Genomic DNA, 27,880 nt, shown 5'->3' on the forward strand with positions numbered 1-27,880 from the left:
TTCCTGTAGCTGGACATCCGAAAGGATCCTGGAAAATTGCCTGTAATGAAAAAGATAATCATTCATTAGATGAATGAAAGAAAGTGTACTTATCCGTTATTCAATGTACCTGGCATTTGGCATTTTGTGGTGTATCACACATCGAATCTTGTCTGTTCCACTCCAATCCTATCGGACACTTCATCTTCAAAGGATTACCATGGTAGCACAAGATGTACGAGGAGCAATCGTCGAACACCGCAAGGTACGTGGGAACCACTGGATCGTCGACCGCGGGACAGGACTCTCCCGGTGCCTCTGAAGCTTCCGGGATGGTTGTTGTCGTAGCTTCTTGAGGTGTCGTAGCTTCTGATGCTTGCTCGAACCCGGGTGGCCGCGGGAGAGTACCGCAATCAACGTTGTCAGGAAAATCGCAGTATTCCATTTCGGCATTAAACAGCATGTTGTCTGGGCATTGACCAGATTCCGACGGGTAATTGTTTTTACAGATCATAAACAATTGGCAGGACACCGGGTTCATTACAGTGGTATCGTCTGGCTTTCCTTGACAAACCACCATGGGATCAAAATTTTGTGCGCTGACAACCGTAAGCAGTAGAAGTACCAATAGGTGCAGTATCAGTTGCAACCTACACCATGTGGTAACGGTTGAAGAGTTCCTTCCGGTCGCCATCCCTGCAATCACGAGAACTTCAACGTCGACTGGTAGAGACGAACTGCAGTCATTTCTCCAAGCACCCGAGCATTTAATATACACAACCATTGATCGTTTGTCATCATCCAAGCGACGGGTGATCTATCATAACGGTGCAATCGTGTTGTCAGTCGTCAATTTCTCTGATGGTTCAAAATGAATCCATAGCGCCGACCTTCATGGTTACGTTTGTCTGACTTAAGGCCAGGTGCGAATAACCGTGTCGTGTGTACTGCACGTACACTTTCGGGTTTTTTCCCGCCACACTGCTCATGGTCATTTTCGATTGATACCTGCTACCGGAGACTCATTCAGAAAAAAACATCTAACCGTTGCCAATAGGTTTTCAATGAACGTATATAATGGCAGGTCCAACATCAGAAACATGGCAGCAGGTGGTTTTTGTTATGTTCAGAACTACTGCCCAGTGTCTGGTGTTGAGTTTTGCTACAGTTTAAGATATCACATTTTAAGTCGCTTTCGAGTTTCCTTTATCAGCGGAAAAAGTACATCAACCCAAGAGCGGCACAAAAATGCACATATGATAAGATATCAGCTGGTCCAAAGCTGCTTCCGGTCTGTTTATCTTTTTACTGTTATTGCGCTTTAGCAAAGATCCATCAAAAACCATTTCGCAACCGTATCTAAAATTAGATAAGTAAACACCAAAAACATGGTTTGAGGAACAACAAATAAATCACGAGTTATTTATAACTCAAGGCTGATTTAGCAGATTATGCCGCGATTTGTGTGGAAAAAGAATAAAAATCATTTTGTGTATTTTTGTTGGAGAGCTTGTCGAAATGTTTGATAATGAAAACCCGCGATTAAAAATTGTTCCATTATTTCTCTTAACATTTTTATTGATAGCACACTAACAGACAACTTTTCTCGGAGTCTGTAGAGAAATTAGACGGATCACATCGGTTTTACGATGTTTGGAAGGTTTGTTGAAAAATATTTTAAGATTTAAGCGCATCATAAAATTAATGTATTATCTGTCTGATGTCATATTGGCTTAAAATATTCAATTCACTGAGAACGTCGTTGGTAGTAACGCATATAATATGCATTTTAAGAAATTTGTGTCTCTAGCTTTATTATTGGTAAATTCAATTTCAAAAGATGATCACAGTTTTTGTATAACCCGCAATATCAGCACCAAAATCTCTTCAGTTCATGTTATGTTTATGGTTACTTTTCTTTCGTTGCAATTATTGCAATGTTTGTACATAAGATATGAATATTTATAACGCATTTTACGCATTGAGAAAAGGTATTAATAAATCAATCAAGGCAATTCGTGATTCATACAATGGTTTTTAATTGAATGCATATGAAACACTTGGCATAAAAATATTGTTTGAAACAAGGACTCACTGGTTCAGTTTCCTTCTTCTTATACTTTTTTGTTTAAAATACTGTTCAGATTGTTCCACTAATGTATTCGTGGTTTAGAACATTTAGTTTGATGGCGGGGAAGACATCGTTCAGTGACGGTATCCCAGTCTGTGAGGAATGGGCATAGTTGAGTAAACGCTTTCCCATTTCTACAGAAGATGAACAGGTTGCAATATTTAGGGTGACCTACGAAGGACTCGCCATTGGTGGAACACAGTACGTTAAGGTCATCTAGCGATGTGTTGATAACCTAAATGAGGGAAATAATAAGCGATCATTTAAGTGGCGGTTAGTTGGTCTGAGTCTGCGCGATGTTCATTAAACATTATATATCTACATCTCAAATTGAAGGGACTTGAAAGTTGATTATATTTTTATATATCTATTTAAGATGAAGTTTGGATTCAAGCTTTCTAAACGATAGCTGATTATCTTCTTACCTTGCATCCAGCGATGCCTGGATCATCACATTGCTTGTTGTTATCATTCCATTGACTTCCTGGGGCACATCGCATAAGAAAGGGTAGGCGTTTCACACATATATAATATTCACCGCAGTCTGTTGGACTGGCAGTGAACGAGATTTCTTCCACAGTACTAGCATTACAGAATTGCTCCGGATTTGGAACACGATCGAAAGTGCATGGTACGTTCTTCGAATCATCGCAATAGAAATACTCTGCACTCCAGTATTTTCCTTCTGGGCATTTCTGAAGAATTGCTTTGCCGTCAACGCAGATGTAGTATTCGGAACACTGGGTAGGACTTTTGATAAAATGGGGACGGTTTGGATCAACATCGGCACACCGTTGCCCTGGATCGGTCGAGGCCGCTGTTGTGGTAGATTTTTCAGGTATTCCAGTACTGCTCGTTACATTCGTCTCATCAGTTGTCGAAGAAGAGCTAGATGTTGTTGGTGGTTCGGTAGATGATGAACAATCAGAGTCATCAAAACTGCACACATCCTGCTGGTGGTAAAACATTCCTGTCGGGCAAGAGCCGTGTATGAATGTATCACCGTTGCACTGGAAAAACTTGCTACAATTTTCTGGATCAGGCACAAATGAATTGATCTCCTTGCCTTCGCACATGGAACTCGTTTCAATTTGCTGAGACCGAGCATCAGAAATTGATATTGTCAGCAGAATCATTGTAACGATTAGTTGGCGCACCATGGTTTGTTCGTGTGATGAAGTCCGTCACAATACTGAAAGTTTTTTCGTCGCGAGCACGTTTATGTATGTCGCCGAGTGTTTCACTCACCTTTTTACGGTCAGACGGAAATTTGAAATTGAGGTGGCCCAAAATAGTGTTATCATTGAACTACTTTCACTTGCGATGAACATAGTGATAAACAACTAGCAAGAAACTGAGTAAAGTGCTGCGAAGAAATATCTATGCCAACTGGCCGTGGCAGAAAAAACAAATAAAACGTAGAGCGAATATGCTACGAAAAAAAAATAAACCACTGAATCATACAGAGCAAACCTGACAAAACCAATTACTAAAATGCTAATATTGAGGAATTTTATAGCATACACCCAAAGAACTTTTTAAGTTAAGGAAACAATTATCTCATTTGATGATTGCGCATGACCTGTTTTTCTATTTGTAGGGAGCTAAAAGATATTTGCAATGTCTCATTTTTATAAGAAATTCTCATTTTCATAACAAAGACTCATTTTTATAAGTTTCAATTTTTCAGGAAAAAAGCATTTTTTGAGTTTTCGGGGTTTCTGGCTTGTCCTAAGGATTTTTCTAACATGCATTGTTTTTATTGGGCCAAAAGAAACAAATTATCAGAAAACTTCGTTGGGTTAAGTCCAACCGTTTTCGTTAGAGAAAAAAATTTTTATTTTTTTTCATGGAAAAAGTCGTTTTTACCGAATTTTCCCATTTTCCGGCTTTTCTTTGGGAATTTTCAAATTTTATTTTTTCCTAAACCTTCCTTGGGTAAAAAGGAACAAACCATACGAAGATGTCATCAAGATTTGTGAAGCCGATTTTGAGTTTTAGCATCACCAACATACAAAAATTCATTTTTATAGATATACTAGCTGACCCGTTTGATGTTGTTAAAAATTGGTTTAAATATATAAATATATGTAGTCACATTATATTTCTTAAGTACATTAATTTCATTGTATTTACACTATTTACGTCGTAATAAGCTTATAGTGAGGCTGCTAATGATTATCATCCTTATTTTGTTATTAATCAAGCAGACCAATCGAATAAACGATGTTTTATGTACGCCTGGTAAGCCATGTATGACGTACATATTAGTTTTCTAAATCGGGTTTCTATTAGAGCTTTTTAAGAATCTGCTAAGGTGTATTGCCGAAGTCTAATAACTGTTTGGAGAAAGTAGAAGCTGATGGATCCTGTAGCATTTGGACGTGCCTGTTTATGCTTAGCTAAAGCTTTTCAAAATTGCTCCACAACACCGATGAGTAAGGCAAGTTCAGGTGATCTTATCAGCATAGGTGGATCGTGGCACTACGGGAAGAGTTTGCCTGAAATCACCTGAGAGGAGAATCAGAAGTCGAGCAACCCTATGAGCTGTCAGTTGTAAAAAATCGTGTATTGCGAATTCGCGTATATCGAGAATAGCGTACTGCAGGGACCCACTGTATTACTGGAACAATCTTTATTACACTTCACGTATTTGAGTGTTCTGTACAGCGCATCAAGAGAATGCTTCTTTGCCATGGTGCATTCTTCCCAGATAATTATTTTTCACTGTTCCATGAGCTAGGCCATGAGTGATTGATTTTTGATGTTTCATACGGCTTTTGGGTTCCTATTGATGTTTAGAAGTAGCCCAAATGATGAATGCGTCGTTCTACCTCCATTTCCAGCTACAATTCCAGATGAAGCAACTGGTATTGCAATGTAATTGTATGTTCGTATTTTGGAAAGCAAGAGCGATGTGAGAAATGTTTTGCCAGTTCGGACTGGGGCATCCAAAAAAAGATACAGCTTTGTCCCGTTCATACTGCCATGATAATGCGTTCGTAAACGTATGTTTGTTCATCAGTCAACATTGATACGTTGTGAGAAACGATATCCAACATGACTGCAATATTATGCTGCAGTTCACGACTTATTTCAGTGTCCATCAAATTAGATACACTTCGATTCGGCGAACTTAAAACATAATAATAACTTAGCGGCAAATTTTCAATTACCATGCAAAGATCCTCGATACTAATCATAGCGTGTTGGACTAAATACATGTAATTGTAAAATAGAGTTTATCAGCGACATTAATGTTTGAACACACGTTTTGTTATATCATGACTATGCGCCGCATTTTGTTCTGGTAACAGTAAAACTTACGCCACTTTGGATTGCATGTATACGTGACGAAAAAGCATGCTCGTTCCTATTCGCGAGTTCATAGCCTCGCTGTAGTAGCTATACTGAAATTAGTTTTCACAACACTGGTAAATGAGAAGGTTTTCTCACTGCTCTAAGCATCAATAATTTGCACACATATTCTATTACCACCAGTTAACAACATTAGTTGTTATTACCAAAAATTAACAAAGATTTTACTATCGTCACTTATATGAAACGACTTGTTTTAATTAAACTCACCACCTACGTATTGAACTCACCACCACAGTGTGTCAAAAGGCATGTTGCTGTGTCCGTTTATATGTACTTGTTGTACTTCACTTTTTGTGTCATTGCTTGAATGTAAACAAAACAAACAAACCGTTGTATGACGATAGAAAATTGTAATTAATTAAGAAAGTATAAAATTTTCAGATATGAGATATAGTTAAAAACCTATTCTTATACCTAAGGAACGTGTGTGCAAAGTTTGAGTTTAAATGGTTCAGTCGTTTAGGAGGAGTTTGAACACTAACACCGTGACACAAGAATTATATATATAGAGATAAGATAAGAATAAGAGAAAAGATATAAACGTTCCATGAATAGCATTTGTTGTGATTAGATTGATGACACAACGCCGTCCTCTGAAAAAAAAATGGTTTAAATAATAATTCGAGGTCCCATTTGGGATTTTACCGTTCTTCGTAGTTAAATAACAGCAGAAAAACATACCCCATGTTTATTTGTGGGACTGCGAGAAATCAATTAACTAACGAAAATTTGGGAATCAGCGACACATATTGCCTCACCTTACCTTATCCTGTATTGGGCACTGGGATAGCTAGGCTGTGTTCTTGCAGGGGCACTTCGGCTGTTGAAGAATTGCCCCTGCAAGCAAGCATCCAACTGTGTCCGTTTGTTCCGTTAAAATCTTTTGGATGAAGTTTACACGTATCGGTTATAGCATTTCACTCGTAAATAGTGGGAGTACATTGTGAGAGCTGCAACGCCGTATTGTAAGACACAAATTAAATCCGATGTAGTGTAACAGCACGCATGAAATCACTGCAACACAGAATCTCCTTTCAAAATACATCAAAATTGGACAAAGTTTTTATCTACCACGTAAGTATGAAATAAACGCTCCCGAACTATTAAAATTGCAAGCTTATATTAGCATTGCTATAAGTAGACTAATTCTTCATTACAAACTAGATATTTCAATTGCTCATTGAAGCGTGCTCAAAGTCAACGTCGTGGGACAAGTAGTTACAGAATTGTTAGTCTTCATGTTGGTTAGAATATTTAGCGATAGTTAAGAACAATTTGCCACCCACAGAAAATGGATGAAAGATATTTGATGGTAGATAACAATAAAAATAAATTGTTTATTTCCCGGTTGACGAAAAATGTCAGCTCATAATGGTTTTGGGTCCCCGCATCCAACAATCTATACTTCTCCCCCCCTTAACTCTATGATTAGAAATGAGAATGTGTGCGTTGGTCGTTTTCTTAGGGAGAGAGAGGGTGCGAATGCTTCCTATGCATATTCTATCCTTTGCCAAACTATCCCCAATATGCTTACTGTGTCTTTATTCGCGTATGCGCCCGTACTTACGTACGAATAGTATTTGAGATATGTGAGTGTGTTTCTTGTTGGAGCGACCACACCATCATGTATTTGCGCATTCTGGTCATAGCAATCTCAGAGTGCAGGCGCAAGTGCATTGAGCATCAAGTGTTATGATCGTGCCATTAATACTGTTGAGGTAAGAAAAAACTAATAAACTTATGAAAATGATGGAAATCTAGGTCTTTAAATCAGTAACATTCTAACTTTTTTTTACTTTTAGGAATGAAAAGTAAAGCTAAAGAATGCGTCAAATGGTGCATGAGCTGGATCGCATATGCTGTTAAGAATTGGTTCTTTCTGGGACGGCAAGTACACTGCAGAGGCCGGATCTCTACACTGGTAAGTCAGAAAACATCGCAAATACCCGAATAATAAACATCCGATGACTTAATTCTCAAAAAGCAAATGTTTTAATTTCACCGCAGCATTCTGCGGGTAGAACGAAATATCACATTCATAGAATACACCATACACACACACCTACACGCGAGCTAGTCTCACTCACACCACCAAGCAAACCAATGCAAATGTGTGCGGCAATACATGGGCGATCCGTCAAATTTTGACTTGCTGGGAGGTTGCTGGTACTCTTGCTGGAAGCACATGACAGCAGCAAAAAATTTGAATTTCTGTCAGCCGGGTTGTATTTAATCAGAAGTGAATATAATATTGTACAGTTGTAAATGAAATGATATGGTTGCGTTTGCCTTCCTTTTGGTTTTATTAGTTTATTAGCACAGATTTATCATGTAAAAGTTTGTTTGTGTAGTCGTTCAATGCTGAAAATTGCACGAGTGCGTTGCCTCATCCCAGACGAGACTGTCGTCACAACGCTTCAGCATTGACTTGCCCTTGTAGCAGAGGTAGTAATGGCGTTCGCTTTTCGGATGCTTCACCCAGCGTGCCTGATCATCCTTGCAGCTGACCTTCTTGGGAACAAGAGTTGGCTCGTTCACCTCGGTGTATGGCGTGAAATTCATACACTTGGATTCGGCGATCGTGGTGCACCAATTGTTCACCGGATCCCAGTGCAGTCCGGGAGCGCAACTGTGCGGGTGGAACTTTCCGTTGTAGCAGTAGTAGTATCTGAGGAGTAGAATATCGGGAGACGTTCAGTTTGCAGTACTACATATACAAAGTAGCCAACTTGGCTTTTGTGGGTGTGAAGTGGAAACAGTTTCCTACTTACTTGGAGCAGTCGAACCGGTCAGCGACAAACACAAGCTTGAAAGGGTCGTCCTTTTCGGGACACACTTGTTCCTGCAGGTCGCAGTATGCTAGATCCGGTAGTGTACACACACTTTGAGCAGCATTGAAATGGAGCCCTGGAGCGCAACGCTGCAGAACTGCAGTTCCGTCAAAGCACAGCACGTATTGGGAGCAGCTGCGCCGATGAGGAATGCTCAGGACGCCTTGCGCAGGGCAACTGTACTCTTCCGCCAGAAAATCAGGTCGGCTCTGGTCGTTCACATCGAGAATGGTGTCATCGGTGGTCGGTGGAGCGTACGTTGTGGTGGGCACAATCGGTGGCATTTTTGCACTGCACTGTACTAGCGCCGCCGGGAGACACAGTCGCCGAAAGTTGTCCCAGTAAAGGCCGGCCTCACATTCCCCACGTGAGATGTATCCACCGAGGCAGATGCGGTACCGACTGCAGCTGTATTCGTCCGAGAATGTGGCTCCATTGCGTTTACCGACACATTCTTCATCGAACGCCACCGTGACACTCACGATTCCGATGAATAGGGTCGCGGCTAGATAGTTCATGGCCGGTGTGAAAGACCGGAACGTTAGGTATTAAATGAAACAATCCTGCAACTATTGTTTACACAACCCGGTCAAAAATGACCTCGTTTGCGTCCAGAGCGCGTTTGTGTAACGTTATGAAATGTTTCACTTTAAAAGAATTGCTTTTTATTTCCGAATCAGCCTCCCGCCCTTGAAGCGATATGGAAGCAACGGTCAACTTGGGCTTGATAGTCCTAAGTGGCATGGTGTAGCTGCAAATTGGAAAGCTCGGTAAACATATTTATCGGAACCGTATCTGAGTTGAAATTATCGTTTCTGCACGATCGCGCTATCAGGGCAAAATACCGATTCAGGTCTATTGCTTTTGGCGTCTATGAAGGAAAATGCATTTTTTTGCGCTATATTCCAAGTATGATTGGAATACGAACTCGTTGTTTTTTCCCATTGTTAGGCACAAAGTTTTCTTGAGGTAGAATGTATGACGTCTGATTTCCATCTTGTACTGGAACATAGTGATGCATTTCGCAAGTACATCAAAGTTGCGACCCTTTGAGCCTTTTTTTTATTTTATTGCATGCGAGCAGTTTTATCGGTATTGTTTTCGTGAATTGCAAATACATTTTTGTAACTATACATATGTGTAAACATACGGTTTAACTTGTTTGCGATCGATGAAACACAAATTAAGAACGAAAAGCTGCAATAAGAAAGAACGATGGCTCTCACAGCCAGAGGCATATCTACCTATGAGCGGAGCCAAAGATCTATGGTAGCTATTTGCTCTTTACATTAAATATTCTCTATTAACATTACAATACTAAGTGTTAACTATTTTAATTGTCTCCATACGTTTGTTTATACCGTTCATATTTTATATGTATGTACTCCATATAACCTGCGAATGTATTTGATGAAAATCTTTCTTGTTGTAAAACATAATGGCAACATTCATTAGCCCCTGCATCCTTCAGGTTATCATTTGCTTGCATTTCGATGCACTCAAATTGTAATTCATTGGAACTGCTTCGAATGGAATTCTCATTTCTATAGCCTTTGGATCCTCTTTAGAATCTATTGAACTGGTTTTGCAGGTTAATAATCATATCACATGCGTAGTCAACTGAGAACTGTAGCTTTGATTCTTCTTGATTGAAAACACTATTCCGTTTGAAATGTATTTCTACCCGGATGAAATTGGATTAATCTGCTAGTGGGTTATAAAGTATGCATCCGAATTAGTAAAAAATACTTTATATAATGTATTCCTATTGATAAACATAAAAGGTTTATGATAATATTGTAAACATGAATGATGGATTACAAGCTCCTATAAAACAAATAAGTCCAACTTTTCTCTTTGGTGTAGAAACATTTAGCGTAATGGAAATGTCTGGAAGGCCCCGCTTACCGTAGCGCTTGGGGCCGTGAAATAGATTAATACAGCCACTAAAGCCTTTGGCTTCACCACAGGGCGTTTACCCGATCAATTGGTATTAGCCTGTACCGAAATCAACATCATGTGGTTATCCAGTGAGGAGTAAGGAGTGAGAGCGATCGATCCTTGCTTCTTCTTCCTTGTCATGCTCGTGTCATCTAACGCTATTTAACGCCTTTAACCGAATGCCATTGGACCGATCATGACCAATGAAGCAGCTGTCTCGATCGATTACGTAACAATATGTAGTTCGCTGTAATAGTTGGCGTGTATCTCACCACTTCATATACACTTTGTATTTATTCTTATGCTTACATAAGATTGTGCCCTTACATTGCTGTTTGCCTATGCTGTTACTGTTTAGACTATACAATGATTACACTTATATATTATTGTGAAATTAATTTACGTGCAAAACAACAAAAGAGCAATAATAAATCCCTCTGCGAATTAATAATCCACTACCAGCTAATAAATTACTATTCTGGTCATCTGACTGTGTGCAGTCCTAGCCAAGTGAAGAGGCCAACGTGGGAAGTCTCAGAACCGACGCTCCTTCACACAAACGGTGCTCCCGTTGGAGTTACAATACTCTGGTTTTGTCAATTCACTTTCGTCTAACTTTCTATTTAACATCAATTTTTCATTACCTCGAAATGGTGCTGAAATAGTCACACGTCTCATTGGCTCGGTTTAGGAAGTTTCTAGAAAAAATGGTGGAAAGAAGGCGAGATTACAGTGTCACGCGAGGGTGTAAATCACATCCGCTTGGCGTCGACTGTGCTCTGATACACATTGGAGTCCCGTTGGTCTGGCTGGGCTAAACAGACGTCTCCTGATAAAAAACTGAGCCAAACACTCGTTGGCGGCATTCGCTTTATCACGAGATTTTGAACGAAAAACGTAGTTTTCTTTTCGTTTTTTTTTGTTTTTGAGTCTCCTGTAAAACATCGCTAAACCTCTTCGTACCTGATATCATGTTATGCTAGCAACGTCGTGCGACTGCACGGCTGGATTAAGAACAAACCAAATTGGGTGGAATTGGTGGAATCGCAAATGTAGCAAACCTTGTGACGCATTGCCAATTTTCTTCGTAGAGTTTCCGAAACAGTATGGAGAGCTCACTTCATACCATGATAGGATAGCTTCCCATTTGTGTAATCTTTTCTCATTAATCGATTTGTTTATCAAGCACGTCACCATAAGGGTGATTATAGATTTTATTGCCAATTTTAATATTACCCAGACTGTCTGAGTAGGAAGTAATTTCACATGTTTAATCAAGTCGTGCTATTAAACAAGCACGTGAGGATTACTTGGGAATTCGTCACAAATTATTGGCCTTTACATTATCGCAGCATTCTCAAACCGCGGTAAAAATAAGTCTGTCGTTTTGCATTCAAAGATATTTCTTCAGCTTTACTTGATCAAATTGTTGTTTGCCTACAAAGGAGTAAAGGGTAATTTATTGAAGGTGTAAAATGTTTATTAATGATTTAAGTTGAATTGATGAGTTAATTGAAGCGCAGGTCTTCCGACACTCATTAAACCAATGGTTTTCGAAAGCCAATCAAAGACTTCGAAAAAATCATTTTTAATATTACTGCAGTTTTTATGTTGCATTTTCATTGATTTATGAGGCAAAAACTGTTTAGAACTAATGACAGCTGGCTATCAAAAATAATAACCATGGCAGCCAACGTGTTAAGATGCCCTAATTCGCATAGATATACGATGCATTTGAAAGGGTCTACATAACGAATCTCCTTTCATTTTTTTTTGCTACTACAAAATAGCTTAACTGCAAGAGAACCTCAAGGCGTGATGATATATCAAATAATAGATGCATTAATCGTAGATAGTGTTCATTGAGTACATTTGCTTTATTTGAGATTTTTTCGTTTTAATGTTTTGATTCCTCATGTAAAATGACCGTGTTTTCGTACCATTTTATGGGCATTTCTTCGGATCACCGAAAGTACAGAACTTAATGTCAGTGTTGAACACCTGGAAGCTTCCGCACGTCTGGACCGTAGCCTTGCCAAGCACGCAGATGACGAACTTGTTGCAGTTACCCGGGTACGGCTTCATATCCACGATAACGCCCTTGCACAAGCTCTTCAGTTCGTTAGCGGTTGGTTCAGCTGCAGGAGCATCCGTCGCTGCATCTGTTGCCGCTTCGGTTGGGGCGTCGGTTGGGGCGTCGGTTGGGGCGTCGGTAGGTGCATCGGTTACAGCATCCGTTACCTCTACAGCAGCCGCTGTAGTGGATTCCACCACCTCTTTGGAAGAACTTTCATCAGAATCCTTGGATTTGGACTCGTCAGATTTATCCTTTGATTCGTTGGACTTGTCCTTCGTCTTTTCTTTGCTCTTACCGGCAAAGACCGTCGAGCAGAGGACCGCGAGCACAAGCAGGATGCACAGTTTCTTGTTCATCTTGATGAGTAATTGTTGCGATACGAAGTGATTGTAGCTAGTTGCTCGACGTTCCCTTAAATACCAATCTAGCCACGAGAAGGCAAGATAAAACTCCAGACAAAATCAACATTAAGTTTACTCCGACGATTGTCCAAACTGTTTTTGGTTCCAGGAACGAGATAAATCAAAATCATTAACTGTGTGCTGTGGTCTAACGGAGAGTATATGCAAACAACTTCCGTCGGAACAAACGCGTTTTTTCTTTTATTCCACGAAAACAAAAATGCTTGGATTATAAAAAGATAAAATGTTGTATATTTGTTTAGCGAGCATATGACGTAACCCGACGGTACACATCAATCCATGTCTGGCTTCCCACGCATGTGTCCGGGTCACCGAAGCCACATGTTGCCAGCTCAGCGATGAAGATGAAATTATCCGGACACTGCTGCACATTTGGTTGACCCAAAACACAGATGACGTATCTTGTACAATCTGTTGGGTGCGCCAGCATTCCTACAGTCACGCCCCGGCAGAGATCAGTGGGGACGCTTGGATCTAGCGGAGGACGCGTCGGTTCGGCGGTCGTCGTCGGTGGTCCATCCGTGCTGTTGCCCCCTGGTCCGGATTCCAAGCATTGTACATTTTCGGGCAGATCACAGACCTCCCGTTCACTATCAAAGTAGGTACCCGGCGGCTGGCAGAGGATCTCTTCGGCAATATCTTCATTTTCACACCGGAAGAAGTTGCTACAGTTACGCGAAGGAGCAAGCGAACCATCAGGTCGGCCAGCACAAGCCCCACCCTCGTAGCACTGCACATTCTCGGGATGATCACACACCTCACGCTGGTAGTCGAACAGCGTTCCAGATGGAGCACAGGTTACTTCCTCGTTTTCCAGCTCGTTCATGCAGATGATGAAATTGGAGCAGTTCGAAGCCGGAATCAGCGTTCCATTGGCACGACCCGTGCAACGGTTGTCCTCCGTCCAGCAGGTGACGTATTCCGGATGGTCGCACACTCCGCGTTCGTAGTCGAAAAGGGTACCCTCCGGTAGACATCCGACCTCTTGCTCGCGTCCTCCCTCGCAGGACACAAAGTTTGAGCAGTTGGCAGATGGGAAGATCGCTCCATCTTCCTGACCTTGGCAGCGCCCTCTGTCGCCTGAAGAATTACGGGCCACAAAGTTGCCCATAATTGGAGGCGAAGTACGCTGGAAGGTTGCCAACCCAGCCCCAACCAGGCAGCACAGTCCGGCAATCAAAAGTAACTTCTCCATTAATCTGATGGTTCAAATTATGTGGTCCAAAGCAAACTGTTTAAAGCTGCCGGATCGGTTGAGAGTTTTATAGGCAATAAGGTTTGGTTAGTCCTAATCTATACGTAGCCTTTATCGGAGCTTGATTTTCTAGCCACACTAACATGATTATTGCTAGGGGCAGCCGAACGACTGATTGTATGTATCCTGGATACGAGCGAACATGCTAGTCGATATTACGTTTGTTTTTGAGGATTAAACACACCAGTTCGATTAGATACCATCGTCTCGACGGTAGCCAGACGATCAATTATAGCTTTATTGAGGCAGACATTGAATAAACGTTTTCGGTTCACACCAACATCAACAAATATATACCGTGACAAATGAACATACGAAACATGGAATTGTCTTATTTAATTGACATGGTTTTCTTTAAAAGTATCTCAGTAGGATCAAACCAATAATAAAAGTTTGTGCTAACAGTGTTGTCGAAGGACTTATTTTCTAGCTTAATCTAAATTGGACTATAATCGAATTGGACTAAAAATCTAAATTGGACTATAATCGAATGGAAATGTATTTAAACGAAATTTTGCGATTATCTCAACTTAACACGTTGACTGTCAAGTGTTTTTAACACACTTTTTTAGTAGAATATTTTTTAATAAAATTTGTGTATAACATTTATCAAACCAACGATTTTTGAAGGCTAAGCAAAAGCTACGCTTCCCAAAGAATTGATATAAAATATTACTATAATTTTTATGCTGCATTTTCATTTATTTATGGGTCAACAACTTTTTAGAACTGATTTCTGTTGTCACCCACTTTTGGGTGACATGGCAGTCAACGTGTTAAATGTACAAAATAAATGGTTTTATTTTAATATGTGTAACTCAGTTGGCGTTTTATGCCATGATGAAAAAAAAATTAAAAACCGCCGGGTTATTGCTCGATGAGAACATGTGTTAAAGAATGTTCCGACACAATACAATATTAAGGTATTGTAGCAACGTTGGTTACAGTATAATCGTTTTATTTGGCAGAAGAATAATGATAACAATATAGTATTTATTTTAGTGAAGTGTCTATAGATTTATTTATGTAGGGTTATTGCTCGATGGGGACATGTGCTAAAGAATGCACTGAAAACACAATAATTAAGACATTGTAGCAACGATTGTTTGTTAGGGGTCCGCGACAGCTGAGCGGTAGCGCCGGTTAGAAAAAACGGCCCATGAGCGCCGGGGCTCACCACCTCGACGGCGTGAGTTCGAATCCCAACCGAGACCGGACCCTCCCCTGTACGAGAGGACTGACTATCCACAACACAACAGGAAAACAAGTCTCGTAAGCCCTTAACGGGCAGGCATGACCAAGAGGTCGTTACGCCAAGAAGAGGAGAGGAGGAGCAACTTTTGTTACAGTATAAATATGTAATTAGGCAGTAGAACAAATCTAACAATGTAGTATTTATTTTAGTGAGGTGTCTGTAGTTTTATTTTATTATAACTTACTCAAATAATTTACGTACATATGTTATCATCTCTTCCTATTTATATTCATACTTCCTGTCCGGACTAATGACTCTTGAGATGTGTCTAAGAATGTGTGTTTATGCTGTTACAATCAAAACATATTTACATAGTGTATGTTTATCACAACCCATAGATATTAAACGCGATGGTTTCTAATGCAGGGCTTTTCAAGCACAATTTGATTGCAAACAATTGTTTGATCTATTTTCTTATCAAAATATTTAGTGAACGTACGAAACGACCCTCTTGTACACTTCTACCCACGTCCGGCTAGCTTGACAAGAGCTAGCATCACCGAAGCCACAGGTGGAAAGTTCGGGAATAAAGATGAAGTCGTCAGGGCAGTACTGAACCGTTGGTTGTCCAAGCACACAGATCACGTACTGTCCGCAGTTAGTAGGATGTGCGATCATTCCGACGGTAACGCCCCGGCAAATATCATTTGGAACGTTGGTATCCAGCGGTGGTCGTGTCGGTGACGCGGTCGATGATGGTGGTCGTTCCGTACTATTTCCATTCGAGCCCGACTCCCAACATTTCACATTTTCTGGATGATCGCAGACCTCCCGTTCCCAGTCGAAGACGGTACCGCTGGGTTGGCAGGTGATCTCCTCGAAGATAGCCTCGTCCTCACAGATAAAGAAGTTGCTGCAATTGCGAGAAGGAGCCAGGGAACCGTCGGGCCGCCCAGCACACATATCGCTCTCCCAGCATAGAACGTTCTCGGGGAAGTCGCACACCTCACGCTGGTAGTCGAAAAGGGTTCCGTCCGGAACACAGGATACCTCCTCGGTTTCCAGCTCGTTCATGCAGATGATGAAGTTGGAGCATTCCTGCGCTGGGATGAGCGTTCCATTGACGCGGCCCGTGCAGCGATTTTCTTGGGCGTAGCAGGTTACGAACTCCGGGTGGTCGCAAACTCCACGTTCGTAATCGAACAGCGTCCCTTCTGGCACGCAAGCGGTCTGAACGTCACGTCCCCCTTCACAAAGGATAAAGTTGGCACAATTTGGTGCTGGGAAGAGCGTTCCGTCTGCAACTCCATTACAACGGTCTCGATTCACTGGTGGTCGGCCGGTAGAGACCCATGGTGGGCGCCCGGTTGAAACCCATGGTGGTCGACCGTTCCCGTTCGACTCGTTGGACTCACTGCTGGACGAAGATGACGAAGAATGTTGTAGGGAGCCACCAATAAGACAGCACAGAAGAACCACATAAAACGCAAGATTTTTCTTCATTTTTAAGCTACTTGGTAAATTGACCCTTCCGAATAAAGTCAAAGAAACTTCTGGTGTGATATAAATTCGTTTGGTACGGTTCAATTTATAAGAAATCTACGGATAATATTTGCAGCGTTCAGCAGTAGGCTTTATAGTTGATATCAATCGATTATCGCAACTGATGTTGACCAGATGATATATGATTTCTTAAGAGTAGAGGCCTCATGATCATAAACACTCTACTAAGCAGGGATTACTGTATCCTTTCAATGAGTGATTAGATATAAAGTGCTGATATATAAATATGTATTGAATATACGAATGCTACAATCAACCATGTGCGATGGGAACTGGTACGTCATTAAAAGTACAGAAATATCTGCGTGGGAAGATTGAACAAAAATATGACATTTCAAACACATTCGACATTATAAAAATCAAAGAATGGTAATTAAAGTTCAATTGAAGGTTTGTAGATGGAAATAGCAATAGCAGTAAATAAGAAGCTCAGATTTTTGACGTCATTTAACAACTCTTCCTTAGGCACGTGTTTTACTTTCAATTCACACAACAAGTTGTTGTCTGGAAACGTTTGTTATCAGAATGTGATTTATTGGTCTACGATAGGGTTGCAGACAGTCAGCAGGATTTTTCCAGGAACTGGAGGCCAAACATGCGTCTGGGATTTGGTTTATTGTTTGCATAGGTTTGTGCGTAGTGACGCAGACAATCGTGATTACCTAATCGTCTGCCACACGCGACGTCGGATTGTGTACCCCGGTGGTAAAGTCGAATCGGGAAAACGGTGCCGCTATCAAGAGTTACGTTTTATCTCACACTGGGCAAGCTCTGGCGAGACACACTCGAGACTTGCTGCGTCGAACAGGGTTCTGCCAGGGCAGGGGATTGTAATTTCCACACCATTTTGACACCGATAGTATAGTTTACAGGAGAGCGCGCTAGCACGAGGTAAGTCAGCCGTTACTCCAAGACAGTCGGACGTCGAGACTGTTGTGGTTGGTGGCCTTTGGGTTTGTGCAACACACTCCACATTTTCCGGATCGTCACATTCCAATGTGTCCGGATTGAACCACAGACCAGGTAGACAGTTTTGTGGATAGGGATTCCCCTGGTAGCATGAGTAATATCTATCACAAAGGGATGCACTGGGGACAAGCGTGAAGTCCGGTAGATCATCACATAGCTCGAGTGGGTCAACGGTCGGTGGTGTGGGAATAATGGTGGTGGTTGATCCCTCGCGGTCACACTGCACGTCGTAGCGAGTTCCACAGCGTTGCATGTTCTCGTCGAACCAGTAGTACAGTGGGCAGGAAATGAGATAGGCAATACCATCGATGCATTGGTAGTACCATTGGCATGAGTCGGTTGCTGCCACGTAGCGGAAGTTAGACACACCAGCGCACAATGGTGATGGTTCCGGTTCAGGTGCCTCTGGTAATGCGGGTGGGTCGGTCAACGTACAATCAGATTCTTCCTTTGTGACGCAGCGTTGTTGCTCGTTTGAAAACCACAGATCATCGGAACACACCTGCGGGTACGCATTACCATCAATACAGCTATAATAAAGGTAGCAGGCGTTAGGACTCGGAATGTAGCTCAAATTAGGAACACTTGTGCATCGATCGTCATCTGCTTGGACATGGTAGACAAACGTAGATAGGCTTAGGAAGACTTTTACAGCCCAAGTCAAAGACTTTGTGTTCACCATCGTTTCAATGGAACTTGACCACAACTGAAGAGTCTCCGGTCAAAGGATGGCAATTTTATACAACCGGTTTGTCATTGCTTCTCAATAAAAGACACCACATTGATGACACTCGATAAGGATATGGTCGCATCGTTACATTAGTTGGGGGTAATAAACTAAGAGCAATATTTATTGAATTCACTTCGTTTGAAACATACCGACTTCGAGGAGCGATCTAGGAAGCTTAAAGTGGAATCACCACATCGCAATCGACATTCTCAGGCAAATCGCAGAGCGAAGTTTCGGGATTGAACCATAAGCCGCCAAGGCAGTTGCTCGGATACGCGCCTCCATTAAAGCAGATGTAGAAGCGAGAACAATCATCCGGGCTTGGAAGGTTGACGTTGTTTGCTACTCCGTTGCACATTTGATTGCCTTCCTCCGGTGGTCCCGTCGGTGGGATGGTTGGTGGGATCGTCGGCGTGGTGTTGGGTGTGGGTGGTGTCGGTACGTTGCAGATGGCTTCGGCCGGATTTATGCACTCTCGCGTAACTTGGTCGAACCAAAGTCCGGGTGGGCAGTACAGAATGTAGCCAATACCGCCGGAGCAGACGTAATATGCTTCGCACCTTTGAGGGCTTGCCACGTAGTCTCCATCCTCGGTGTCCACGCAGACGTTTGGCGTCGGTGTGGTCTGGGGGCCGTTCGGACAGAACACATCCATTGGTTGGCCACATTCCTGAGTTTCCGTATCAAACCATTCACCGTCAGGACACACCGATGGAAAAGCGGTTTCATCCACACAGACGTAGTACAGATTACAGTATATAGGATTGAGGACCATCTGACCATCGGCGACACTGCTACAGATGCCAGAGGTAGGAGGAGCCGGTGGTGGTACTTCGTTACATTGTGCCTCTTCCTCAGGGATGCAATTTTGAGCAGTTTCATCGAACAAGAACCCATTCTGGCATACCATTGGGAATGGTGACCCGTTCAGGCAATAGTAGAACCGATGGCAAAATTGAGGATCGCGAACGTTGGAAAAGTTTGGTCGACCGAAACAAAGGTTTCCAGGGGGATTAGGAGGATTGGGGGTTGATTCAGGAACCTCCAAATCGCACTCTACCTCATACCGATTTCCACAGCGGCCCAGCGATACGCTGAACCAGTATCCACGAGGACATGACAGCAGGTAGGCGAAATTATCGATACATTGATAGTAGAACTGGCAAGATGTATCACTTGGCAAGTAAGTGAAATCGTCTACGTCCGTGCACTCGGGAGACGGTGGCCTCGGGGGAGCAGCCGGAAGTTCCGGTGGCTGTTCAATGTCACAGTCGGACTCGTCCTGGGGCACACAGCGCTGCAATTCCAGCGAGAACCAAAGCTCGTCCGGGCAAGTGTATCCGTATGCCTGCCCATCGATGCATGCGTAGTAGAGATAGCATGCCTGTGGACTTCTTACGTACGTAAGGTTCGGCACACCAATGCAGACTTCGTTGTAAGCATCACTGGAGGCCACCAATAGGAGGCACCCCAATATCGCCACTACCACTGAGTGAAGAAAGAAGCACCTTATAATATTAGAACGAATCCAACTGGGCTTAAGAACTTTTATTCACAACAATACTATCTTACCTTTCATTTTTAGGCCTATGCGCTAATACCTCCCGTACTGTACTATTTGACGTTTATATACCAAAAATCATTCGGTAATGTCATCGGTGTTTGTAAAGAATATACAACACTGCAAAATTTACTACCATATGTTATCAAATAGAGAACGCATTAATTGATAACACTTCCATCATTTTTATGGTGGTATACTTTCCGGTCAAGCGTACAGGCTCAAGATAAGTCAGGAAGGAAGTTGTAAAGCCGGATGTCCAATGGGGGTCATCTTTGAGGCGGCATTTCAAGGGTTAGGGTGGATTATTTAATTTCGGGGACAATCGACAACATGGCGAAATACAAAATGACTGTCTTTCGACAATAAAGATTTTATTACACCCTGACCAAATTACGTTTACAAACGTTCCACAGTGTATAACATAAGACAAAAAAGATGCTAGCAGTTCAGTACTGATCGATAATGTATCCAGTGCACATGACAGATTCAACTAGGATTGGTTTCATCAGTGCTTGAGCAAATTATATTCAACGAACAATAGTACGTTCAACAAATTTACAGAGATGTTGAAATTTAAACTATTTTTAAATATGCATTGAATCAAATTCCACGTTAGTAAAACAGGAAGTCCGTGAGATAGAATGCATGGACCATTTAATCTACGATAAGTTATTATCGTATACATCTCAATAGAAAATATGAAATTTCAAATACTTCACGTACTTCAGAAAGACAAAAATTCAGTGTGTACTTGTGTTTCACCTTAATTGAGCTACCAAACATTTTTGAGTAAAAATATCGCGTTGTTTTTTAAATTACGTAAATTGACTTACTGGACTGTACTGGACCAAACAGACTATGCAAACCTTTGAAAATTTCAAAGCAGATTATGTCCAAATCCTTTATACAAGATTCAAGTTATTTTCTCTCGGTGAAATTGAGTACTTTATGAAATAACTAGCTGATTAACCAGATTTTATCCGGGTAGAAATAAATTCCAAACTGAATAGTGTTTGCATTCAGTATTAGTTTTCAGTTTTGCAATCTTAAATTTTGCTACGCGCTGTAAGTTTTAGTATTACCTCTAGTCGACCAAACCGTGTAAACATACATTTTGCATGCATTACTTAAATGTGCTTCCAGCTCAGTGTAAGCATTTAAAATTAATCTATTAAAGCAAGTATGAGATAAACTGTGCCTAAACCACAGTTGGACCAGAACAACAGATAATCGACGATTATTTAAGAGTTCTTCTACCATCATCCCGCGAAATTTGCGGTGTTAAATATTGCCTTTTTTTAAATTCGCATCTGTTGTGAGGTGGCATCACAATTTTTTATATATTTTCTATTGTTCAGGTGATAGAAAATTATAGGCAGAAAGAAAACATGACATTGTTGGACATTTCATACTTGAAAAATTGACTTTCTTATAATTATGTTTGGTTGCATTGATTAAACCGATTTTGTGTGATTGAGAATATTCGTTACGTAGGAGAGATGAGATTGAGCACTCAAACTGTGACCATTCGATTTAGTGACCCATAATTGTTCGAAAAAGATACCCATTTTGTAACCATTGTTGAGCTAGGGGGTAGGATGGTAGCCCCTTCCCCTTCCGTCTAATGGATGAAATGTTATCACATGATGGCTACATGTTAAACTAATATACGGTCCAATTTGTATAAGAGCCCATTCCATAATTAAGCAATTATTATTATTTTTTCCCATTTTAAGCGATAGGTGTTCGAAAGAGGGAAGGGAAGCAGGACATTCGAAATAATAAAAAGTCAGCAAAATTCCAGTCATGTTTGGTACCGATAGACTTAGTAGATTTTGCGTTGTATGCATGTGATAAGACTTAACGTTTTTCGTTTTGAGCATTGCTATTGTTTTACTGAAGAGGAGGAGGGTAGAGGGAATCTGAGCTAATATTGAACATTAAGAGTAAGGCCATTCAATTTAGAGACCATAAATTCTGCGAAATTGATACCCATATTGCATTTTTACCATTTTTAAGGTAGGGGGTACTATGGGAGCCCCCCCTTTCCCCTTGCCGTAGATCGATGAAATTTTAATCCATGCCATGTCCCTATGTAAGCAGCATGTGTATCAATTTTTGTGAAAATCCATTCAATAATCGTTGAGTTATAATTGTTTTTCGTTAATTTTAGAGGGTAGGTGTTCGGGAGGGGTAGGGAGGTATGGGGATATCAACAAACGAAGTTCAGATCATTCAACCTTGGAAAATTAGCTACCTTCCTGCCAAGTTTGGTGTAAATCAGCCCGGTAGATTTTGCGTGATGCGATCACATACATACATATATATATATATATATATATACAGACAACGGTGACTTTTATATATATAGATTGTCTAGTGCCGAACAGAAATGGTAATTTTCTAAAATGAAAATTATTGAATACATGACTCATACAAGTATTGTAATACATGTCTCAAATTGCCATATGTGAAAAAAATGAACTTTTTATTTATTAAGGTATGACGGACGTTGCCGTATTGTTATCAAAACGAACTTATTAGAATTAGAATACACCAATTTTGTTAGTGTAACTAAAGTCCGTGACTTTTGGATTATTCTATATGGTGAGTGGAAGTTCAAAGTGTAGTACAAAAAGTAATGAAAATACTACAAATTACTTGAAAGCAGTTACTATACATACTCTGTGTGTTTTATGTTTATGCATTACATATTAATTTTAATTTTTTATTTATTTCTAGTTTTACGGTACGTGCCTTATTGTAATAAAGCGTTACAAACGTTTTTTTTCTGGTCCGTAAAGTGTAAGTTGAATAACTATTTCTGATGTATGATCACAGGTTATTGCTAGACAAGATTCGCTAATAAATAGAGTAACGTCTTCTTTCGTGGATGGTTTTGCGACTCTTTTGTAGTAACTTCAGTGTTTGATTTGACTATTTTACAAACCTTCAAAGACTATGATTTATTGACCATAGAAGTTAAGTTATTGTGGAAAAGTCTGCGACATTTTTTTAAAGCCGTTTAGTCATACTTTGTATGAGTGTTGAATTTAAACAATCATAAGTTTACTTAGTGCACAGTTCAAATTGGTACATGCACCAGCATGCTGGAGTAAATCGAACAAAAACACCCAATGTTCCAGTGTTTTTCAATTAGTTGCAATGTTTTTCTTTCTTTTTCTGGCGTATGGATAGCTGAATTCAAAATGTTTCGTTAAAGATATGTGAAGCGGATGATTTTACCTTAATTAACCAAACAATTATTCAAAACATGTCTATGCTATACACCCGTATTATAAGTTCAAAATTATCCGAGTAATAAAAAAAACACAAAATAATACTAACTTAAAAAGTTAACTGGCCATATTAAACATTTTGTAGGCAATAAAAACACTCATTGCTTTGATTGTATTTTATATCCTCCCGAGGTAAGAAACGAAGATTAAACTGCATTATTTTTGCGCGCAAAATGCAGTGGCTGGAGTCTCGCACTGCGATACCTTGCTGTTCCAAAGGAAGTTAGTCGGGCAGCTCATCAGGATTGGATGCAGTCCAATGCAAATGTAGTACTGGCTACAGTCGGCATAGTTGGGATAGAAGATGTCGTTACCGTAGCAATCTGCAGGAGAAAGAAAGAGCATCACAGCATGTGATAGGGTGTTGGCTATATACCTTAATTGTCTACCAACCGGGAATGATGGATATAGTGGTCGTTTCCGCAGAGGGCGTTGAGTTTTCCGGAGCGGCAGGGTTTGGTAGGTTGGTGCAGTCGGTATTCTCAGGGAAGTCGCACTGATTCGTAGCTGTGTTCCAGTACACTCCGTGACCACAGCTATGCAAGATAAGCTTACCATATGCACAGATATAATAGCTCTCACAAGCGGACGGATGCGCGGTAAAACTGAATTCGTCCGGAGTACAGAATGGGTATGGGTTTATGGGTGCGTTGTACGAAGGAGTGGTCGGTATTGGTTGCAGGGTAGTAGTTGGCCGGATCGTCGCCACGGTAGGTGCAGCGGTGTGAACTACTGGGGGTGCAGTCGGTGCTGTCGGGACAATGGGTGGCTGCGTTGGTTTGCGAGTTGTAGTGGTGGTTACCGTTTGTGTTGGAAGTGCCGTAGGAGCTGTTGGGATACTCGGGGTTACGGAAGGTGCCCGAGGTGGTGTTGGGGCGGAGGGAATTGTAACGGGACCCGGTGTCGGAGCGATCAAAATCGGTGGCAGGGACGGAGTTTGGCCGCATTTTACAAAAGCCGCCCAGTTACAAACCATTGCCACAGGATCGAACAGCGTACCAGCAGTGCAGCGTTGAATCCTCTGGACATTGTACTCGCAGACGATGTACGAACCACAGTCTTCGGTTATAGGCAACTTCTGCCCATTCGGCATCGCCAGACATATCTATGAACGAGTTTGATTTGATTAACTACTAGTTGGCGGAGAAGGCAGTGCCTTTGCAAAAATGAGTTACTTACGTTATCAGATACAAATCTAGCCGATGCACAGTGAAGCAATAGCCCAAAGAGGGCTATACTGAAGACTAACAGGAACAAAGCAAAAGAAAAATGAGAATTTTTACAAGTGTGTTAGACGTGTAATTCCAAACCGCCCTTATTTCAACTTCGAATTCGAAGTCAATAATTGTACCTTGCATTGTTCCTAGTACGAGCATAGGAGCACAACTGATGCAATGTCGTCGCAAATTATCTACACTGACCAAATTGTCATCTATTCGACTGGAGGTATATTTATACGTTCAACTTGAGAGCCAACTCATGTTTTGGCGCAGCGTGACTGGTGTTGCGATGTTTCTTGGGCCGTATCTTAATGAACATCATCAGTTCGATCGGTTTTCCCTGTTGATGAAGCATCACTCCAGTAGATGCCTGCGAGAGGAAGTGACGCGAATGGTGGCCATGCTCTGAAATTGGCTCAGAATGTACTGACCATGAGGATAGCACCCTCAAACTGCGTCTGTGAGGCATGCAAAACTAACGCTTAGCTTCATCAGATGAAATTGGGCATTGGCGCGATAATTATGCGCATAACATTCACCCTTGTTATATTCACATTTGTTGATAAGCCTTATATTAGATTTCCTGCCAAGATAACCGAGGATGTGATATGCAAAGAGATAAGATATTGTGCCATTGAAAATAAAAAGGAAGTTTCTAGCATACCTGCTGCAATTGGGTGGTTGTTGTTTTTCATGGCTTCATTGAACCAACCTACTGCTATATGCTAATTAACTTTTTGGAGTTCGAATTGAGGAACATACTAGTTCTTGCTTTATTTTTGTTTAAGATGTGATAATTAAGCTGTCAAAAGCTATTTATTAGTGTTAAGTTTAGTTCAACTGATCAAATAAAATCTAATTTAAGTGAAACGTTAACATACAAACTATTTGGAATGCATATGTCAGTTCCCTTACATCCATACGCTACCTGAATGATGAATGATGAATATCGTCCTGAGTGCTGATAACTAGTTGTTTCGCATTTTTTTAAATGGGGTAGGCTTAGAGGCCTTCACCGACGGGACAATTGGTTGCATGTGTACCATGACGTCGTTGTCGCCTCAGGAATTTCTCAATTGGTGGCGAGATTGTCAAACGCCGTATGACAGTAGCTGAGGGGAAAGGTGTTACAAATCACCTTTCAATCGCGGATCGATGGCTACCGATTAGATAGGTATCGTCCAGCAGGCACCCTATAAAAAGCGAACGGTAGAAATAAATCCTGTATTTAGGAATCATCCGTGAGATTAAGATGATAACCAACTCCAGTGAGTATTTCATTTTATTGTGTATACTGAAAGTTTTGTGATTTAACAACCATGATTTTTAATGGATTATTTTAATACTACAGAAACGCATGCGTTCGGGCTTCTCGCCCTAGTGGCCACAATCGGTTGTGTGGCGGCTCAAACTACAACGGATCCTTGCGTCGGATCGGATCTACCCTTCCTGCCACATCCAACCGAATGCTCTAAGTACTTCTCCTGCTATGGTGGTATCGGGTACGAGCAAGTCTGCCCCGATGGCAAGTACTTCGATCCGACGCGATCGATTTGTGACATCGCGCAAAATGTGGACTGTGTGGTGAACAATTGCCCTCCGGACGGTATCGTGTTTTTACCCATTCCTAACGTCTGCGATCGCTACACAATCTGTGTTGGCGGAGAAGCTTTTGAAGGCATCTGCGATGAAAATCTCTACTTTGATGAGGCGTTGGGAGATTGCAACTATAAGAACGAAAGTGGTTGCGTCGTGAATCCGTGCACTCAGCCTCCACCGAATCCGCCCATATTGGAGATTCATCCAAACGAGTCTAGCTGCACACAATATTTGATCTGCCTTAGCGGTCAACCAGTGGTTAGGGATTGTGCACCCGGCCTGTTTTTCGATCCAACTGCATTGCAGTGTGTCGTTGCCGATGCTTGTATTGTAAGTATTATTTCTGAAGAGTTAGAAATTTGATAAGGTGTTAGAGAGGTGTTGATATATAATAATTGAATATAAATTTACCAACTTCATAGGAGGCCGGAACCACTGACCCCGCCGGAACTGATACCCCAGCAACTGACACTTCAGCAACAGACACTCTAGAACCTGAAACTACAACAGCTCCTGTTATGGTTTTTTGAGTGACGAACGATATTTGGATTGCACGTGATAACCGTTTTACTATGGAGTTATTCAAATAAAGCGATATCAGCACGGTCAAACATTTGCCACGTATGGTTCCAAATAGAAAAAGAAACATAAAAGTACAATGTGTTTTATCCAGGCTTTGGTGTCCGGGCGTTTTGCGTTTTGGCTGAGCTATAATTTACACTAGATACGTGGTAAGAAGATATATAAACGAGGTCTGACTGTCATGCCCCATCAGATTACGTTCAACCACGGTTGGATTTGTTATTTCATTGAGAAATTCTACATTTCACTCCTTTTGTGAGGACTGCTGATAGAAGATGTGTAAGTTGCTATAGAAAGGTTAATGAAAAGCATCTGTTAGTTTGGAATCCCAAATTATTGTATTTTTTTAGTGAGGTTTGTGCTGTTCGTAGTACTGCTGAGCCTGTGCAATGCTCAGGCACCTGTCTGTGACCCTACTTTGACGTCGTTCCATGCGGACAAGTTGAGTTGTACTCAGTACTATACCTGTTTCAACGGAGTGGCTACACTGCAAACGTGCCCAGATCAGAAGTACTACGATGCTTCCCGTACGCTCTGTGATATACCCGCGAATGTACCCTGCACCATCGGACCGTGCACCGGAACCACCGGGTTGACGACTGTGGCGATTCCAGGCGACTGCACTGGTTACAAGCTATGCTTGAATGGCACCGAGTTCGACATGAAGTGCGCCACTGGAACGTTGTATGATGCAACCTATGGAGACTGCGTAATGGCAAAGAACAGCAAGTGCGAGGAGAACCCGTGCCTCACTGTCGATCCGGCCACCGCATCACCTTCCACATTTTATCCGTCTTCAAAGTTGTGCAAAAACTATATTATCTGCAACAAGCAGACTCCAGTAGTACGCACATGTCTCAGTGCTACCGTGTTTAGCCCTACCGTTGCCAAATGCGTTCCTCCGGCAGAATATACTTGTCCACCTGGCACTTTTTGAGAAGATGTACGGGTAGCTCCCCATGCTATTTTTCATAAATAAAGCAATTACACAAGATAGCTAGCTTAACCGTATAGATGAGTGTGCTGGTCAAAAAACGTGTAAGATTAATTATTTTTATGTAAATAAACGATGATAATAATTTAACTAAATGGGTATACCACTAAATGCATAATTGAACCAACTAAAATCAAATTTAGCTAAA

The 27,880-nt window shown here is 41.4% G+C and overlaps 8 protein-coding genes across 8 annotated transcripts; 2 read left to right on the forward strand and 6 right to left on the reverse strand.

Annotated features, from left to right (window-relative positions):
- Window positions 1–100: 100 nt before the first annotated feature.
- LOC131285128 (peritrophin-1-like) lies at window positions 101–3,246 on the reverse strand. Its single transcript, XM_058313989.1, has 2 exons — window positions 2,811–3,246; window positions 101–462 (listed from the first exon to the last, which is right to left on the reverse strand). The coding sequence occupies exons 1-2, from the start codon at window positions 3,244–3,246 to the stop codon at window positions 101–103; spliced, it is 798 nt and encodes a 265-aa protein (XP_058169972.1).
- A 4,600-nt stretch (window positions 3,247–7,846) lies between these two features.
- LOC131287479 (probable chitinase 10) lies at window positions 7,847–8,840 on the reverse strand. Its single transcript, XM_058316528.1, has 2 exons — window positions 8,263–8,840; window positions 7,847–8,159 (listed from the first exon to the last, which is right to left on the reverse strand). The coding sequence occupies exons 1-2, from the start codon at window positions 8,838–8,840 to the stop codon at window positions 7,847–7,849; spliced, it is 891 nt and encodes a 296-aa protein (XP_058172511.1).
- Window positions 8,841–12,207: 3,367 nt separating this feature from the next.
- Window positions 12,208–12,696, reverse strand: LOC131285129 (plasma protease C1 inhibitor-like). The gene has a single exon (XM_058313990.1). It carries the CDS (start codon window positions 12,694–12,696, stop codon window positions 12,208–12,210), a length of 489 nt encoding a protein of 162 aa, XP_058169973.1.
- Window positions 12,697–13,000: 304 nt separating this feature from the next.
- Window positions 13,001–13,957, reverse strand: LOC131287478 (peritrophin-44-like). The gene has a single exon (XM_058316527.1). It carries the CDS (start codon window positions 13,955–13,957, stop codon window positions 13,001–13,003), a length of 957 nt encoding a protein of 318 aa, XP_058172510.1.
- Window positions 13,958–15,698: 1,741 nt separating this feature from the next.
- Window positions 15,699–20,053, reverse strand: LOC131285130 (chitin-binding domain protein cbd-1-like). The gene is made up of 4 exons (XM_058313991.1): window positions 20,047–20,053; window positions 18,657–19,962; window positions 17,744–18,274; window positions 15,699–16,740 (listed from the first exon to the last, which is right to left on the reverse strand). Exons 1-4 carry the CDS (start codon window positions 20,051–20,053, stop codon window positions 15,699–15,701), a joined length of 2,886 nt encoding a protein of 961 aa, XP_058169974.1.
- A 3,440-nt stretch (window positions 20,054–23,493) lies between these two features.
- LOC131287480 (probable chitinase 10) lies at window positions 23,494–24,585 on the reverse strand (the record flags this gene model as incomplete). The annotated part of the gene is made up of 3 exons (XM_058316529.1): window positions 23,494–23,660; window positions 23,731–24,442; window positions 24,517–24,585. Coding segments are annotated over 3 exons (948 nt in total), but the record flags the coding sequence as incomplete, so codon positions are not given.
- A 1,224-nt stretch (window positions 24,586–25,809) lies between these two features.
- On the forward strand, window positions 25,810–26,648 carry LOC131285132 (probable chitinase 10). Its single transcript, XM_058313992.1, has 3 exons — window positions 25,810–25,825; window positions 25,909–26,506; window positions 26,579–26,648. The coding sequence occupies exons 1-3, from the start codon at window positions 25,810–25,812 to the stop codon at window positions 26,646–26,648; spliced, it is 684 nt and encodes a 227-aa protein (XP_058169975.1).
- A 365-nt stretch (window positions 26,649–27,013) lies between these two features.
- On the forward strand, window positions 27,014–27,675 carry LOC131285133 (peritrophin-44-like). The gene is made up of 2 exons (XM_058313993.1): window positions 27,014–27,017; window positions 27,089–27,675. Exons 1-2 carry the CDS (start codon window positions 27,014–27,016, stop codon window positions 27,673–27,675), a joined length of 591 nt encoding a protein of 196 aa, XP_058169976.1.
- The last annotated feature ends 205 nt before the right edge of the window (window positions 27,676–27,880 follow it).

Source organism: Anopheles ziemanni, chromosome 3, assembly GCF_943734765.1.
Source record: "Anopheles ziemanni chromosome 3, idAnoZiCoDA_A2_x.2, whole genome shotgun sequence".
In the NCBI taxonomy this organism is placed as follows: Eukaryota; Metazoa; Arthropoda; class Insecta; order Diptera; family Culicidae; genus Anopheles; species Anopheles ziemanni.